The following is a 17,248-nucleotide window of genomic DNA, read 5'->3' as shown; positions in this document are numbered from 1 at the left end:
GTGACATTTTCTACATGCCATCGCAAGATTTGGACTTGCATGCTTATACACCCCCACCCCTTACGGGACCATTTCCAAAATGTGCTGGTGGAGCATTGTTGGTGCAGCTCATTAACTATAGCCATGGGTACAGATATGAGATAAAAAATGTGTGTATTGAGTCTTCCTCTATTCGTGTGTGTGGCCAATTAAGAGGAACGATTATAAATTCAGTTTTAAGTGAATTAGTCATTCAATTGCTTTGTCTTGAGAGTTGGTGCATCGCAGACATACCAACCGCTTTCAAATTTATATTTGGGGCTGTACGAAGTTGCATGGTCCGTTGTTTGGGAGTTGTCTTCCACCACAACCTCGCTTCCACTGTGAAGTCAACCTCGTTATAAACAGCATAGCTGCTCCGAGTAAGAGTGACCAATTGTGTGCCAGTGTTTGGAACACAGCCAACTTTTAATAAATGCTTGCAGAGGTCCGATTCTTCACTGCTACACTACGCTATGGGGTTACTTTGGGCCAAACTGCCACAAGGCAATAAACAGCACATCACATACAGCAGTGTTTCTTAACTCCAGTCCTCACCATCCATGTCTGCCTTTTCGCAATACCAATCATTTTCTATTCATATGCAAAGTAATTCATGGCACACCGCATGCACGTGATGGATGGTATCCATGGAATGTTATACACCTTGGGGATCACGGTTGATGCATACCGATATATATAGTAATACGCTACGGGCAAACCCTGCGATTACTGATGCATGGGAGGGTCTACCCAAGTGTTTACGAGTACGGTCAATTATAACAATTATAACGAAAAGGCATTAAGCTATAAACGCGGAATTAAATGACCGCTTACTTTGTGTAGCTTTTTATCTAAAGGACAAAATCTAAATTCGAGCATGAAGAAGTTTTATGAAACAGTTATTTAAATTCCCCCAGATGAAGCCCTTTACAAATGAAGGGGTTACAAGCCAGGGGGCTAAGAATATGCGAACTGCATGCTACGCTAACGACCAGTTTCTGGTATTTGAGCACAACCGCAGTTCATATTTCATCATAACAAGACAATACTTTCATCACCAGTGGGATTGAGAGCCATGGATCACTACCAGCTGCCTAAGCAGGATAATTAGGGGGCATTGAAAACATTAAAAACTCAATTAAACAAAGGCGACCTAAAATGTACTGCTAACGGTGAAATTTTGAGCCAGCCAGTTTGACTGCCTTGTAAAGATTGTACGCATTTCAAGATTCCTAAGATAGTTCATTACAAATTAGCATGCGTTTGAAACGCATTCAAGCAGCTGTTACAACAAAATCAATTCAATCAAGAAATCAATTAACCTTGCCAAGAACCAGTGGAAGCAATCTGCGTACAGAGTGAGAAGAGTACTTCCATAAATACATGTGACGCATTAAAACGCGAGGTCAACAACGTGGTCAACACTAAGAGCGTCCCAAGACACAGTGGCACACGCCGTGCACGCACAGCCAAACGCTCAGGGTAAAAGCCCTCCTTTACATAAACACAACCTGGTCACACGACAATTGCGTGGATTACACTCACACTTAAATAAACTTACCATGCCAAATAAATATAAGAGAGAGAGACAGGCCACCGACCCGGTAAAGGCCATTGCATGCCGGGGCAACCGAGCATTGGCGGATTGGCGGTCACGGTTGGCTGCAGTGAGACTTTTAAAGACCGGCTGGTCCAAAGGCATCTGCGTTTAAAGAACATAAAATCCCCAAAAAGGCTGGATAAAGTTACTAAGAAAAAAAGAGAGCTCAATTTGCCTTCATGGGACCTGCAACCGCTCGCTCCCTCGCTCTCTCGTTCAGAAAGTCGCACGCCTAACGAATCCATGTGCGCACGGCGTGGGCACCTTGCACAGTCAACGCAGAGGAGACACAAAGCTGGCAGGGTGGGGGGGGGGGGGTGTGCCTTGGTTTGGGTCGGGAACTTTATATAGCAGAAGACTACTTGCTACCCGCCGTGCCACAATTCGAAGCAGCGCGGCAAACTTACTCAGTCAGCGCAGTTATTAAAAAAAACAAATAAAGAAGCAGAAAAGTTCACTTCATATATATATTCGTCTGAATGAAAAAAAATATATATCAACGTTTTACTTATACGACCCATCAGCCGTGCGGCCTTGTGGGAGTGCATAATTTCAGCAGCAGACATGTCCACTTATTCATTTGGTTATTTATATTCTACGCAAACGACGCCAATTATCATTTAGAATTCTTAAAACATGTCGGTCAGACTGTTTGTCTATCCAGATGACTTGGGGAGTAGACTGCATGGGTTCAATGGCTGGAATTAGGCATGTCACGATTCAGCAATACGTGTCTATTTTTGTGTTCACAATCCCGCAGCCAAGGATAAATTATTTACGAGTTATGCCAATGACATGCTGATGTACTTTTTCGGCGTACAGAACCAATAAGAACAATGGCTGTACGCAAAAGTCAGACAACTGGAGGGCCAGACAAGAAGAATGCAACCATGACACCGAATTGTTGGAATGAATCAAAATCACCAGATGTCTGTTTGGAATCTTACAGGAAAGCCTCATTGAACCTGAAGCCCTTTTCAAGAGGGTCCCCTCCTTCAGGATGTTTAGTCGATTCCGTTGAGCATTTTTTTGTGTGGGGGGAGTGGGAGGGAGGTAAACCATGGCTTTTATTGTGATGTTATTACTCTGAATAGGAGAACTGAGAGATAAGCAAAGTACCAACTCAGCACAAACTTGCGGTGACAATGACGATCAGAAAAAAAAAAACCTCACCCGTTTAGGCTTCGGCTTAAACAAAGTTAACAGCAACAAAAATAAATCGGTGCGATTTCATTTAGTTACTACATCGATGCAAGAAAGCATGGCATTTTTACATCTCACACACTGTAAATAGAAAGAGCACGACAGTGGTGTTCCTGAAAGTCACGTGACTTGTCACTTACAAGTTCTTGCTTCCCACTAATAAAGCTTCATGTGTATGTCGGACAGTCCAATACACATAGGGGGGGCAGGGGCAGCAGCATGGAGCAGCCACATTTGACAATCAATCTCCACCTCCGGGCTCATTAATATTTGATAGCACGAGCCTCCGCTTATACAGTGAGGGAAAAAAGTATTTGATCCCCTGCTGATTTTGTACGTTTGCCCACTGACAAAGAAAAAAATCAGTCTATAATTTTAATGGTAGGTTTATTTGAACAGTGAGAGACAGAATAACAACAAGAAAATCCAGAAAAACGCATCTCAAAAATGTTATAAATTGATTTGCATTTTAATGAGGGAAATAAGTATTTGACCCCCTCTCAATCAGAAAGATTTCTGGCTCCCAGGTGTCTTTTATACAGGTAACGAGCTGAGATTAGAAGCACACTCTTAAAGGGAGTGCTCCTAATCTCAGCTTGTTACCTGTATCAAAGACACCTGTCCACAGAAGCAATGAATCAATCAGATTCCAAACTCTCCACCATGGCCAAGACCAAAGAGCTCTCCAAGGATGTCAGGGACAAGATTGTAGACATACACAAGGCTGGAATGGGCTACAAGATCATTGCCAAGCAGCTTGGTGAGAAGGTGACAACCGTTGGTGCGATTATTCGCAAATGAAAGAAACACAAAAGAACTGTCAATCTCCCTCGGCCTGGGACTCCATGCAAGATCTCACCTCGTGGAGTAGCAATGATCATGAGAACGGTGAGGAATCAGCCCAGAACTACACGGGAGGATCTTGTCAATGATCTCAAGGCAGCTGGGATCATAGTCACCAAGAAAACATTTGGTAACACACTATGCCGTGAAGGACTGAAATCCTGCAGCGCCCGCAAGGTCCCCCTGCTCAAGAAAGCACATATACATGCCCGTCTGAAGTTTGCCAATGAACATCTGAATGATTCAGAGGACAACATGGTGAAAGTGTTGTGGTCAGATGAGACCAAAATGGAGCTCTTTGGCATCAACTCAACTCGCCGTATTTGGAGGAGGAGGAATGCTGCCTATGACCCCAAGAACACCATCCCCACCGTCAAACATGGAGGTGGAAACATGCTTTGGGGGTGTTTTTCTGCTAAGGGGACAGGACAACTTCACCGCATCAAAGGGACGATGGACGGGGCCATGTACCGTCAAATCTTGGGTGAGAACCTCCTTCCCTCAGCCAGGGCATTGAAAATGGGTCGTGGATGGGTATTCCAGCATGACAATGACCCAAAACACACGGCCAAGGCAACAAAGTATTGGCTCAAGAAGAAGCACTTTAAGGTCCTGGAGTGGCCTAGCCAGTCTCCAGACCTTAATCCCATAGACAATCTGTGGAGGGAGATGACGGTTCGAGTTGCCAATCGTCAGCCTCGAAACCTTAATGACTTGGAGAAGATCTCCAAAGAGGAGTGGGACAAAATCCCTCCTGAGATGTGTGCAAACCTGGTGGCCAACTACAAGAAACGTCTGACCTCTGTGATTGCCAACAAGGGTTTTGCCACCAAGTACTAAGTCATATTTTGCAGAGGGGTCAAATACTTATTTCCCTCATTAAAATGCAAATCAATTTATAACATTTTGACATGCGTTTTTCTGGATTTTGTTGTTGTTATTCTGTCTCTCACTGTTTACATAAACCTACCATTAAAATTATAGACTGATCATTTATTTGTAAGTGGGCAAACGTACAAAATCAGCAGGGGATCAAATACTTTTTTCCCTCACTGTAAGCATAGCACGAGCCACTGTCCAAACACGTTCATTAATTTCCTGGACATTGTGCACACGTGCGATGCGGTGTACATTTGTCAAGAACATTATGATTACCAACGATAGCGCAGCATGTGATATCTTACAGTCACCTCTTTGAGTTTCGGTGACAACGTGAAAAATTATCAAGAAAAACCTCTGCGGGAACTGCCCGAGCACAAACACTCACTGTTGCTGGACTTGAGGTCGCGGTGGATGATGGAGACAATGGCCTCGTCGTGCAGGTAGAGCATGCCGCGAGCGATCTGCACCGCCCAGTCGACGAGGATGTGCGGCGGGATGCGCCGCCCTGCCAGAGCACGGTTCAGCGGCCCGCCACGCGCGTACTCCATGATCAGGCACAAGTTGGGCTCCTGCGCGTCCCCACATGAGTGCCACCAAAATATTTCAACTTTCATTTTAGCATCTAAAGGAAGCAAGAGTAAAACACGAGCTCATGAGTGAAATTAGGTACAGGTGAAGACAGAGATAGGTACGGGGGCCTTCATTGAGCAAATATTGTTTGATAATGGTCATGATGGTGGCAGTGATGATGGTGGTGGCGATGATGATGCTAATGATGAGGGTGGTAGTGGTTGTGATGATTGTGATATTAATGATGGCAACGATAATGACAGTGCGATGATGATGATGACTTTGGTTGATAGTTGTGGATGTGATGAAGATGATGAGGTGATGACAATCATGATGATGGCAAGAACAGTGATGTTTTTACTTGGTGGTGGTGCTGACGATGATAATGTAATGATAACGACACCAACGCTATTGGTCGTGAGGGTGGTGGTGGTGATGACAATGATTGGGCAGTTAGTACGGTTGTCTACGTACAGTGCAAAATAAGTTCAACAGTTCAACATACATACATTCAATTAACTTGATTTTGACACTGTGGCAACAATGACGATGATGATAATGCTGCAAGTTGGTAGTGACGGTGGTGGCAAGGCTACAGCAGGGATAGGACATGCCTGCAGGCAGACCCCGCGCAGCGCGATGATGTTGTCATGTCGCAACATGGAGAAGAGTTTTGCCTCCTGCCGCACGCTCTCGGCCGTGGCGCTGATTTCTTCGTCGGGGTCTTGCCGCGCTGCCTTCACTGCCACCTCCTCCTCCTGCCAGAGGCCTCGGTAAACCTGGCACAGGGGGAATCGCATGCAATGTCAGCAGACGCTGCCCAATTCTCAAGCTGCCCGCTCAAGGGATGCCAAGACTACTGGAAATATCTGGGTGGCTTAGATCAACGGTTCCCAACCTTTCTCTGGGCCCGCCGACCATTGACAAGTGCTTAAAAATATCTCGTGGACAACCATGGCCTTGCAAACCACCAGTGGTCAGCAGACCCCAGGTTGAGAATGATTAGCTTAGCTGATATTAATTGACCATACCTTAACATGCTGCTCAGTGCGGTTGGTAAAAGCTGAGAGAAAATCGCTGTGGGAGCATGGGAGCACGATAAAAAATTTACTTTGCTGAACAAGGCCTCTGCTGCCCAGCACACAATCCTACAGCTTGTAATATCTGTTTTGCATGGTGGTCACCAATCTAAGCACTATTCAGGCAAAAAAAAACCTTGCTTAGCTTCCAAGTTCTGCTGATATTGAACACATCCCGGGTGATTTGGTTACAGGCATACTATATATGTAAAGAAATACATAATTCACATTTAAGTGATTTAGCACAAAATGTGCAAACAAAACTTCTCAAATAGGAAAACATTCGACTAACATTATGTGATTTCCTATTGCTCACACAGACAACGGGATAGCAGTACCGTCGACTGCTGCTCCGGGGAGCAAAGACAAAACTTTCATCTTCCCATGGTAGGGGCCAGTATTCCTGGGAACCACGATTGTTTACTTTTCACGTAAAAATAATCATTTAACTCGAACCCAGAAGGATAACGTGCCTACCCCTGATGTGGCTTTAACTGATAAACTTCGTCCTGTAAAAGAGCAAGGTTGCAGGAATTAATATTTGTATATCCTTGGCACCCAATGATTTATCAACTCAACCAAGATTCATACAATCACGATACATGCACTGCATCGTGCATTCAAGTTTCAATTGTGTACAATTTGTGCGAATTATATTCTGATGTTACGTTTAGGGCTGAAGGACCGAACGAGACAGTGTGCGCACAACACGAGAGAGAAAGATAATGAGAAACAATATCTAACGAGAAATTAAAAACAAAAAAAGTAATTGCCGACACGCGGGCACGCCCGTTAAACCGCGACCCGCACACACTGAACATTCCTGGCTGTTGTGGCAATAAAGCAAGGGAGGACGGGCCAGCTTACTCATTAAGATATTTCAGGGAAGGCTGGCAGCTCTAAAAATAGCATAATCACTTTACAGTAGTGAGGGCGCCGCCACCTCCTCTTTCAATGCGGACGACAACAAAAGAAATGCCCAGAAAGGAGCCCTTTTTCCAAAGGTCGTGCAAAACCATGTCCTGTACGGCACATCGTATACCCTCCCCGTCGGCTTCTGCGATCTTCCTCCCAAGTGTATAACCTCGTGCCTGCCCCTCTTTTTGGTCTCGGCTGCATTTGCCGACCACAGAGTATTAGTTAGGGTCATTACGAACGGCCCGTATTGCCTCTCACGTGCACGCACACACGGCACAGTGAAAAGATTATCTGCTCTTGACGCATGCAGATGGGAACCGAACTGCTTTGGAGTGCCAAATCTAAGCCATTTTTTTTTGCAAGCAGTCATTGAGGTAATCATGAAATTCAGGTTGACTGTCAAGGGCAAGAGGTCATCAAGAGTCAAATGCATAATAATTAAAATAATACGGATATTACTTGTTTACATGAGACTTCAATGGAGTCAAGAGTAAGGCTCCTGCATTGGGATGTTTGACCAAATAAATTTACATTCATGTTTAGAACATGGGAGAAGATGCAATACTCACAAGTTCTTCAACGGTTAGTTCAAGAACCCACACTTTAGAGGAGATAACACTGAAAGCTCCACATAGATTAAAAACACCATTGCTGTTTTTCCATCTCCTGGGCACCTCACAGCCCATGCGTACAACATCTGGTATATCCCCAGGAAGTCTCCAATCCAAGTACTAACCCAGGCTGAAGTCCCTACTTAGCTTCTGAGAGTCAAAGAGATCGAGCACATGCAGGGCGATTTGGTCACTACTACCACCAGGGCATCCCTCCTCCTCCTCCTCCTCGCAGTCGTTGTGAAGGTGACACTATACTTCCTTGGATCACGATTACATAGTCTCAAACCATGTGGTTTTGGGCTTTTCATTGGCCGCCAACCTCAGGGTGCCGCCCTATCATCTGCTTCAATAGCATGGCCTCCTAAGTACAGTGGGTTCTGCTATGACGTGTTTTCATAACGAGAACTGGATATAACGCAATTAAGTGAACAGAACTACGTTGCACGAGTAGGAATAAGCCGTTGTACGGCTGCCTCGAGGTAGCATTACACAAGGCGGGATGCTGCTGGATGCTTCTAGATACTACCCACGCGCTTCAGTCTTTGTTCAGCCTGCATACAAATCTCATGTATTATCGTGGACTGTGCTTTACCCTACATTTTATATCATTTCCTATATTATAACGTGGTGTTCTCCAGGAATGCAACAACAGCGTTAACGGAGAACAGGCTGTACTGCTATTAAATGTTTGTGGTTGTGCTGTTAGTTTTCCGATGTATTTTCGGGTTGTATCGCAATTATTGTTCCGAATGAAAGTCTCCACGTGCCGGATGTTTCGTCAGCAACATTTCCCTTCCAGCACATGGCAGCAAAATCACCTCCTGTAAAAGCTCCCAGCACGTGGAGCGAGATATCATACATCATGGCCACAGTCACACTACTGCTGCTGTGTGTTGTGGCTCGTCTCTAATTTTCCATTCGTGAAAACGTGAATGTTAAAGAAGTGCTGCAAATGAACGGTTACAATGATGCAGAAATCAACAGGGCATTGAATGCCAAAACTAACTCAAATAACACAAGCATTGAAACTGCCCAAGTAATGAAAACGATAATTGTAGGAGTAACTGATAAACTAGCCAGATTGTACCTGATGATAGTTGCTTGCATTGCAATCGAAACGTCGTATTCTATTATTATTTTCTTTTCTTTCTATGTGACTTTACCGAATGAACCAAAGATTAGCCAGATGTTTGGAAAAACAAAACATCCGAGTCAGATTTGGCACGGTACATAAAATACAGAATTTAATATCTGGTACAAAAGATGTATTACCGAAACTGTCAACAGAAGGTGTGTACAGGATTAACTGCACGTGTGGTAAATAGCAGAACACGCGTGCCAACAAGGATGCTCAATTGATTTTGATAATGTTGAAGTTTTGTGCAAAACTAGCTCCTACTGGCCAAGACTAATTAGATAATCTATCGAAATTGAAAGAAATCAAAATAACTTTAACGTTCGGATAGCTACCGTCTTAGTGTTGCATGGAAGCGAATCATAAAATAATACATTATTTAAATGCATGCCGACAAAGGGCAGTGTACTTCAATAGGGATTACCATTGGTAGGGCTATTTTAATAAACACAATAGACAGGAAGGACAAGTTCAAAGGGCTCGCATAATGCACATGCATAATGTACGTTGCCTCAGTAATCCCGCCCCCCCCCATCATTGTGCAAGAGCGCAGAAGGGTGGTCAACACATCTACGCCTCTATATAAGGAACGAAACAGTAAGACTTCTCCACAAATCTGGCTGTCGCCTGATGAAGCTAGTTGTAATTACTGGCGAAAGGTCGCACTCAGTTTGTAAATGTTGTGGCTCGGCTCTCCAACACACCGGTGTGCTGTACTAATGACGAATTGGCATATTCTGTTTATGTGACAACCCTTACTAGTTGGCTGTGTCGGGTGGTGGCGGGTTTTAATGACACATTTATATATTTACGCGATCTAACCCAAAAACCTATATTATGGATGATATTGGTCACGAAAGCCTACATGTTAAACTCACTAAGTGAGCGTTTTGCACTTAAATTCAAAGCACCAGATGGAACTGTGGTGTGCACTGTGCCAGTATGTGCTTAAAAACAACAGATTGGAAAGTGTCAAAATGGGTAGAGAGCGTCGGTAGTCCTGCTATAACAAGTGAATGATTACGGAAAAGTATTCAGAAGTAAAGAATGCCACATCTCTACAGGGAGGTGTGCACGATGGGTGCTGTAACTCTTGAGCTGAGCCTCACTGCAGTGACAAGATGGAAGGACATGGTAGTCACTTTCCATCATATCCCCGCTGACAAATGCTTTGTTCACTCGGCAGATGTGATGAGTTTTGGCGAATGGTAATCAATGCCAGCGGAATACACAGCCGCATTGAATGACAAGGTTACTCGGCAGAGAAGTCACCGTTCAAATCGACGCCACCATTGCCAAGTGTTGTCCTGTGGCAGTTTCACCCTAAGATATCACCAAAATATAAGCTTGGCGCCTTCTTTTTAAAGCAGGCTCAGTGAAAGATAGAACCGAGGCAAAGAATGATTCACCCTCGCTATGATTCTTCAAAGTGAAGTTCTATTAATTCCTCTCTCATTTGTAGTCTGCCTTGTGCATTTGTTCTGCATTGCTCACTACATACTTACCGAAAAAGTAACACATGCATGAAATATGCATAAATCTCCAACAGAATCCTCCCACGCAGTTATGTGCTTGGATTGTGAATGTGCATATTGATTTTAACCGATTAATCCACGAATCATCACCAGCTTATAAGCTACACCTGTTCGAATTGCACCTCCGAGGAGCATGGTTGGCTACGTACGGTGCGAAAGAAAATAGATACGTACATACATCCTTCGATTCAGGCGTACGGCTGGAACAAAGTGCCTAAAACTCGCAAAAAAACAAAGATCTATTGTTTTTTTTACCTGAACAAATATTGCACGTTACATGTGGGCCAATTCAAAACAAGTACAATTTTGGGTTAACCGTCACTGGCTCGAGACATGAGGTTATATTGATGGAGCCGTGACAGGGAGTGCAATTTTCAGGAGACGTGTACCTTCGGCAATGCCCATATTATAAATGTAAACAATTATCCATAAAGGACTCTTTAGAAAGATAACTGTTTTAGATTAAGATATATTCACCTCCAATTTTACTCTCTCACTTGAATAAGATCTCGTCTATTGAATCACGTCTGTAGAGCACCGTTAACTTCATTAGCCTAAATGTAACAGAGAAAATATGGCATATAATCTGCATATATCGTTAATTACACATCCAAACACTCACAATTTGATACATGTAATATGAACACAAGTATCATCGTTATTCAATACATCATTACACGATTGATGCCTATGAAACTACAACTATTCGGTACTCCCTCGGAAAAGTATAATCACTCTCACTGAGCTTTCGCCAGGTGAAAGCAGTGACCCACAACCTCTAATAGGCTGAGTTCGTGTATACTAAGGTTTCGAGGACTCTAAACTAAGCTAAACTATTTTTATTTTACCAGGTAAGGCCCATGGAGTTACATAGCTCTTTTTCAGAATCAACCTGACCCCAAATGATAGCCAAATAACGCCGCTTATCATGCGGAAATTAATAGCAGGCAAATATTCTAAACGGACGTTGTTTCTAAATGTGAAGGGGAAAACTGGAGGACCCGGAGAAAAATCCACACGACCACCGTGAGAACATGGAAACCCCAAATATTCAAGCGTCAGGGTCAGAATCGAACCCACGAATCCCCACATACCAGACAAGGGAGTTAAAATCTCGCCACCATAACTCCTTGTCCAAGTCCCCTTGAGACTCCCCAGTAAAGCCCGCCGCAGCAAACAGTGCGGTATGAAAACATGCCTATAGCACTGTGATTTAGGAACAGAGTTGGTGGATGACTAATTGATCATTTATATGGGCACGGAGGAGTCTGCAGATAGCAGTACATCAGAAGCAGGTTACTCGACTAACTATAAAGAGTTTGAACATCCTTCCTTCATATCAGTCAAAAGTGCCCATCAGGACCCTCCTGAAAATAACCTTGAGATACAGTGACACTCTCCAGGCCAAACATCCAAATGTAGCTGAATAGTTATTGATGGCTGTGTCTTACTTTCAGGTGTTTGATGCGACAAGCAACTGATGCAAATCATCCTCCTCCTCCATGCTTTAATGTATCATTGCCACTTTGCAGACCCCTCCAAATAACACCTGCAGACTCCTGATTGAGCAGCCGAAAACCTCCAATTTTTCTGTGCATCTAATTTAAGGCAAAGCCATTGCCAACGTCTCCATTACCAACACTGGAGAAAATTGCCAAAAACTACGTTAAATTTTGATTTAAAGCTTTCGTGACTGCAGTAATTCATATTCTTAGTTCTTTCGGTAAAGTCACGTTGAAGGGAAACAACAAAATAATAATATATATTATTATTATTTTAGTCACGTTGAAGGGAAACAACAAAATAATAATATATATTATTTTATTATTTTGTTGCTTCCCTTCAACGTGACTTTACCGAAAGAACTAAGATTATAATATATAAAAACTACGTTTTTGGTCATTTGGTCAAGATTACAATCCGACCCAGGGAGTACAATTGTGGTGCAGATGGGCAGATGTCGTGCAGAAATGAGGAACGCAAACTGATTTCCAGTGATCACAAGGCTGGATCGTGTAAAAAACGAAGATCTCAGCAAGAAGATGGGAGCGGTGGTAACCATTGCAGACAGGCTGAAAACAAGAGGAAAACAGCATCGTGGAAAAAACGTGATGAAAGTGGAAACATCAGTGGAGCTGGAGAGGCAGGCCGAGAGGTGGTTTGTAGTGGTCAACCAGGTTGTGAAGGACTCAAGCGTACATGGAAATGGGCCAGGATAGGAATTAGTGGATAAAGGAAGGCAGACCAAACCCAACACGGGTGAAAGAAGAAATACATCAGAATGAAGGCGTAGTGTGGATAAGGGAGGGAGGGAGGGAGGCACCTTCCCAAATCCGCCAACGCCAATGATCTCCTCGAGCAGGAGCTGCGTGAAGGCAATCTCCACGGGGGGCACGTAGTCGCAAGGCTTCGTCCTCTGCAGCCTGTTGAAGCTGGGCTTCCGTGTGACGTAGTTGCTGGGGAAGATGCCAACTCGATCCTCGATCTTTCCCGTCCACCAGCCCTCGTCGCCCGACACCTTCGCATCCTGAAAGTGGCACAGGGCATGACGTGCATTTACGTTCAGTGCTTTTCATTTTAAATTTTGCACGACAGAATGTTTGTTTGTTTGTTTAACGCAAAACAATTTGGTTTAATATAGCTCCTAAATGCAAGCACATTTCATTAGATTGTACAAGACGACAGTAAGTACAGTGAGGGAAAAAAGTATTTGATCCCCTGCTGATTTTGTACGTTTGCCAACTGACAAAGAAATGATCAGTCTATAATTTTAATGGTAGGTTTATTTCAACAGTGAGAGACAGAATAACAACAAAATCCAGAAAAACGCATGTCAAAAATGTTATACATTTATTTGCATTTTAATGAGGGAAATAAGTATTTGACCCCTCTGCAAAATGTGACTTAGTACTTGGTGGCAAAACCCTTGTTGGCAATCAGAGGTCAGACGTTTCTTGTAGTTGGCCACCAGCTTTGCACACATCTCAGGAGGGATTTTGTCCCACCCCTCTTTGCAGATCTTCTCCAAGTCATTGTTTCGAGGCTGATGTTTGGCAACTCGAACCTTCAGCTCCCTCCACAGATTTTCTATGGGATTAAGGTCTGGAGACTGGCTAGGCCACTCCAGGACCTTAATGTGCTTCTTCTTGAGCCACTCCTTTGTTGCCTTGGCCATGTGTTTTGGGTCATTGTCATGCTGGAATACCCATCCACGACCCATTTTTAATGCCCTGGCTGAGGGAAGTAGGTTCTCACCCAAGATTTGACGGTCCATGGCCCCGTCCATCATCCCTTTGATGCGGTGAAGTTGTCCTGTCCCCTTAGCAGAAAAACACCCCCAAAGCATAATGTTTGCACCTCCATGCTTGACGGTGGGGATGGTGTTCTTGGGGTCATAGGCAGCATTCCTCCTCCTTCAAACACGGCGAGTTGAGTTGATGCCAAAGAGCTCCATTTTGGTCTCATCTGACCACAACACTTTCACCCAGTTGTCCTCTGAATCATTCAGATGTTCATTAGCAAACTTCAGACGGGAATGTATATGTGTTTTCTTGAGCAGAGGGACCTTGCGGGCACTGCAGGATTTCAGTCCTTCATGGGGTAGTGTGTTACCAATTGTTTTCTTGGTGACTAGGGTCCCAGCTGCCTTGGGATCATTGACAAGATCCTCCCGTGTAGTTCTGGGCTGATTCCTCACCATTCTCATGATCATTGCAACTCCACGAGCTGGGATCTTGCATGGAGCCCCAGGCCGAGGGAGATTGACAGGTTTTTTTGTGTTTCTGCCATTTGCAAATAATTGCACCAACTGTTGTCATATTCTCACCAAGCTGCTTGGCAATGGTCTTGTAGCCCATTCCAGCCTTGTGTAGGTCTACAATCTTGTCCCTGACATCCTTGGAAAGCTCTTTGGTCTTGGCCATGGTGGAGAGTTTGGAATCTAGATTGATTGATTGCTTCTGTGGACAGGTGTCTTTGATACAGGTAACAAGCTGAGATTAGGAGCACTCCCTTTAAGAGTGTGCTCCTAATCTTAGCTCGTTACCTGTATAAAAGACACCTGGGAGCCAGAAATCTTTCTGATTGAGAGGAGGTCAAATACTTATTTCCCTCATTAAAATGAAAATCAATTTATAACATTTTTGACATGCATTTTTCTGGATTTTTTGTTGTTATTCTGTCTCTCACTGTTCAAATAAACCTACCATGAAAATTATAGACTGATCATTTCTTTGTCAGTGGGCAAACGTAGTAAATCAGCAGGGGATCAAATACCTTTTTCCCTCACTGTATGTATGTTTTAATATAGAAAAAGAGTAATTCAGCCACAGCCAGAGGATAAAGTGAGTCTTCACCCTGGAGTTAAACAAGGGCAAGGAGTTCAACAGGATGGGGGAAGGGAGTTCCAGACTATGGGGACAGCAGGGGAACGAGCAACATTTATAAGAGTACCAATGAAGCAACTTTGACGTTTAGAATATAACTTTTGAAGAAAGCGCAGTGCACGGTCAAACCTCATCGATTCAAACAGCAACTATTTGGAAATATTTCGAATCACACATTTTACGTTGGACTTTTTGTAAAAGCTACTTGTGTGCAGAAATATGAAAGCATAATCATGGGGGGGGGGTGGCAATGGCCCAGTGGTTACCACCATCTGCAATAATCCCAACAACCAGAGTCTAAACCTTCACCAGCTTGCAATGACCCTTTAAGACTGCCAAAGGGCTGTCATTATAATTATCATATCCAAAAAATAAGCTGCATCAGCAAATCGTGTCCCCAAATATTATGATTTTTTGGCGTTAAATAAAGGTACACACATTGTTAGTGGAGAATTAGTCATTAATCAGTCATCAATTTGGTATTCGTTAATCATGTGTCCATATGGCTGTGTGACATACATTCAACAAAGTTAAGCAATGAACAATTCTCAGAAAAAGCTCATCAACCTCGTATTTGCTCATGCCCCCCCCCCCCTTGTAGCATTATTCCTAATCGATTAACGAATCAGAAAAAAAACGGTTTGTCACGAGTGGGACAGACAGCATTGGCGGACGGTGGGTTTCAGAGACAGCCGTTTCAGTGGCACTGCAAAGGTGGGTGATCGAGGGGGTCAGATAGTGGAATACTACAATACCTTAACCCTCTCCCGTTCCAATGACGTATGCGTACGTCATCAGTTTTTTTTTCCGATTCCGTTTGGATTACATACGTTTAGGTCATCGCAATAAAATGGGAATCGTATCGATTCCGAACGGAACCGGAAGTAAAAGGCCATGGGGCAGGGCTTATGGCACAGTTTGGCGGTACCTATTGTAGAGTGCCATAGTGTCACGACAGCTCTCTGCGGTGAGCACAACTGAATGTCTTCAAAAACAGCAGCACTATGCCTCTAAATAAGATGAACACCTAACCCCTTGAGCGTTCCGAGATTGAGCGGTGAACGGGACACACCGTGCAAGTTGCAGAAGTCTCGGAACGGGAAAGGGTTAAGAAGCAATCTTTGTAGGTCATGTCAACTGTGCATAAGGAACTGATGTTGTGGTGGCATCATCAGTCTTGGCAGCGATAACCTGATAACCTAAGGACTTAATCTTGGCATTGATACTCCAGTTGTGCTATCAGATGTCTGCAAACATCAAGCGCATTGTCTTGCATTTGGAAATGGCACTGTATGATGGAAACACACGACTACTTCAATGAAAGAGGTGCTCTGCGTAGTTGCCAAACAATGACAATTATTTTCACTATGCCAAGGATTTTCACCAAAATCACGACCTGTGAGGATATTTTGGATATTATTTTAGGAAAATGTGTGAAAATTATATCCCCGATTGCACTGCTACCGTTGGAAGACACCACTTTACCGCGGGACTCACTTCAACAACAGGCCTTTCAACATAATCGTCACCAGCAGGGAAGTCACCACAACCTCAAAGGGTAATGTTATTTACGTGTCCAAATAAGCCCCATGGTTACAAAACTCTCATTAGAAAGGAAGTTGAGGCCATTTATTGTTGAATTAGTTTTTCACTTGTGGGAGGAAACAAGTCTACTCCAAAAAAAAAGTGACCACATACCAAATGTTCCACACAGATAAGTTCATGAATCCACTTGCTGTAATGCCATCTCCTGGCCACCTGACAGCCTACCAGTTTAGGAGATTCACAACTCCGCATTATTTATTCATCCTTGCCTCCAGAGCACTGCATCACAGACGTGCGTCAGAAATTTTCGGATCATGCCTTCGGCGGCACAACCATATCCACAATCAGACATCCATGTTATTTAAACAACATCTCGCCACGGTGGCAAGATGTTCACAACCTTGCCTGGTATACAGGAGGTCGCAGGTTCGATCCCAACCCTGACATCTGTATATTTGGAGTATGCATGTTCTGCCCGTGGTTGCGTGAATGTTTCTCCATGGAGGTTTTTCCTCCACATTTAGAAACATCCGTGTAAAGAGTATTTGGCTGCTATAAATTTCCATGTGATAAGCCACTTCTTTGAGCTATCATCTGTGGCCAAGTCGCTTCTGAAAAACAGCTATATAACTCAGTGGGCCTTACCTGGAAAAATATAAAGTTTTAAATTATAAATAAAGGGGAGCGGTGGCGCAGCGGTTAATGCGCTGTGCTATAAACTCGGCGACCTGAGTTCCGATTCCCAGCTAGGTCTCAAACATTAGTGGCAAGTGATATCTAAACTCGTCCTACTTCTGCACCCCCAAACATCACCAACACGTGACATATCAACAAATGAACCACGGATAAACATGTGTCGCCACAAGTGACAATAAAATGTCACACACATACAAACCCATTTGTTCTGGATTTAATTAA

At 43.7% G+C, this 17,248-nt stretch overlaps 1 protein-coding gene across 2 annotated transcripts in view; it reads right to left on the bottom strand.

Moving 5' to 3' along the window:
- The window catches only part of LOC116943327 (mitogen-activated protein kinase kinase kinase 9-like), a 92,257-nt gene that overhangs the window by 62,648 nt on the left and 12,361 nt on the right, over nucleotides 1–17,248 (bottom strand). For both annotated transcript variants that reach the window (XM_032956120.2, XM_032956121.2), the window contains exons 2-4: nucleotides 12,724–12,927; nucleotides 5,734–5,898; nucleotides 4,935–5,118 (exon numbers count right to left, since the gene is read on the bottom strand). In XM_032956120.2, the coding sequence (XP_032812011.2) occupies nucleotides 4,935–5,118; nucleotides 5,734–5,898; nucleotides 12,724–12,927 (553 nt within the window). The remainder of the gene's footprint in view (nucleotides 1–4,934; nucleotides 5,119–5,733; nucleotides 5,899–12,723; nucleotides 12,928–17,248) is intronic.

Source organism: Petromyzon marinus, chromosome 17, assembly GCF_048934315.1.
Source record: "Petromyzon marinus isolate PM22_M1 ecotype Great Lakes invasive population chromosome 17, UKy_Petmar_22M1.pri1.0, whole genome shotgun sequence".
Taxonomy (NCBI): Eukaryota; Metazoa; Chordata; class Hyperoartia; order Petromyzontiformes; family Petromyzontidae; genus Petromyzon; species Petromyzon marinus.
This window is presented reverse-complemented; position numbering and strand designations above follow the sequence as displayed.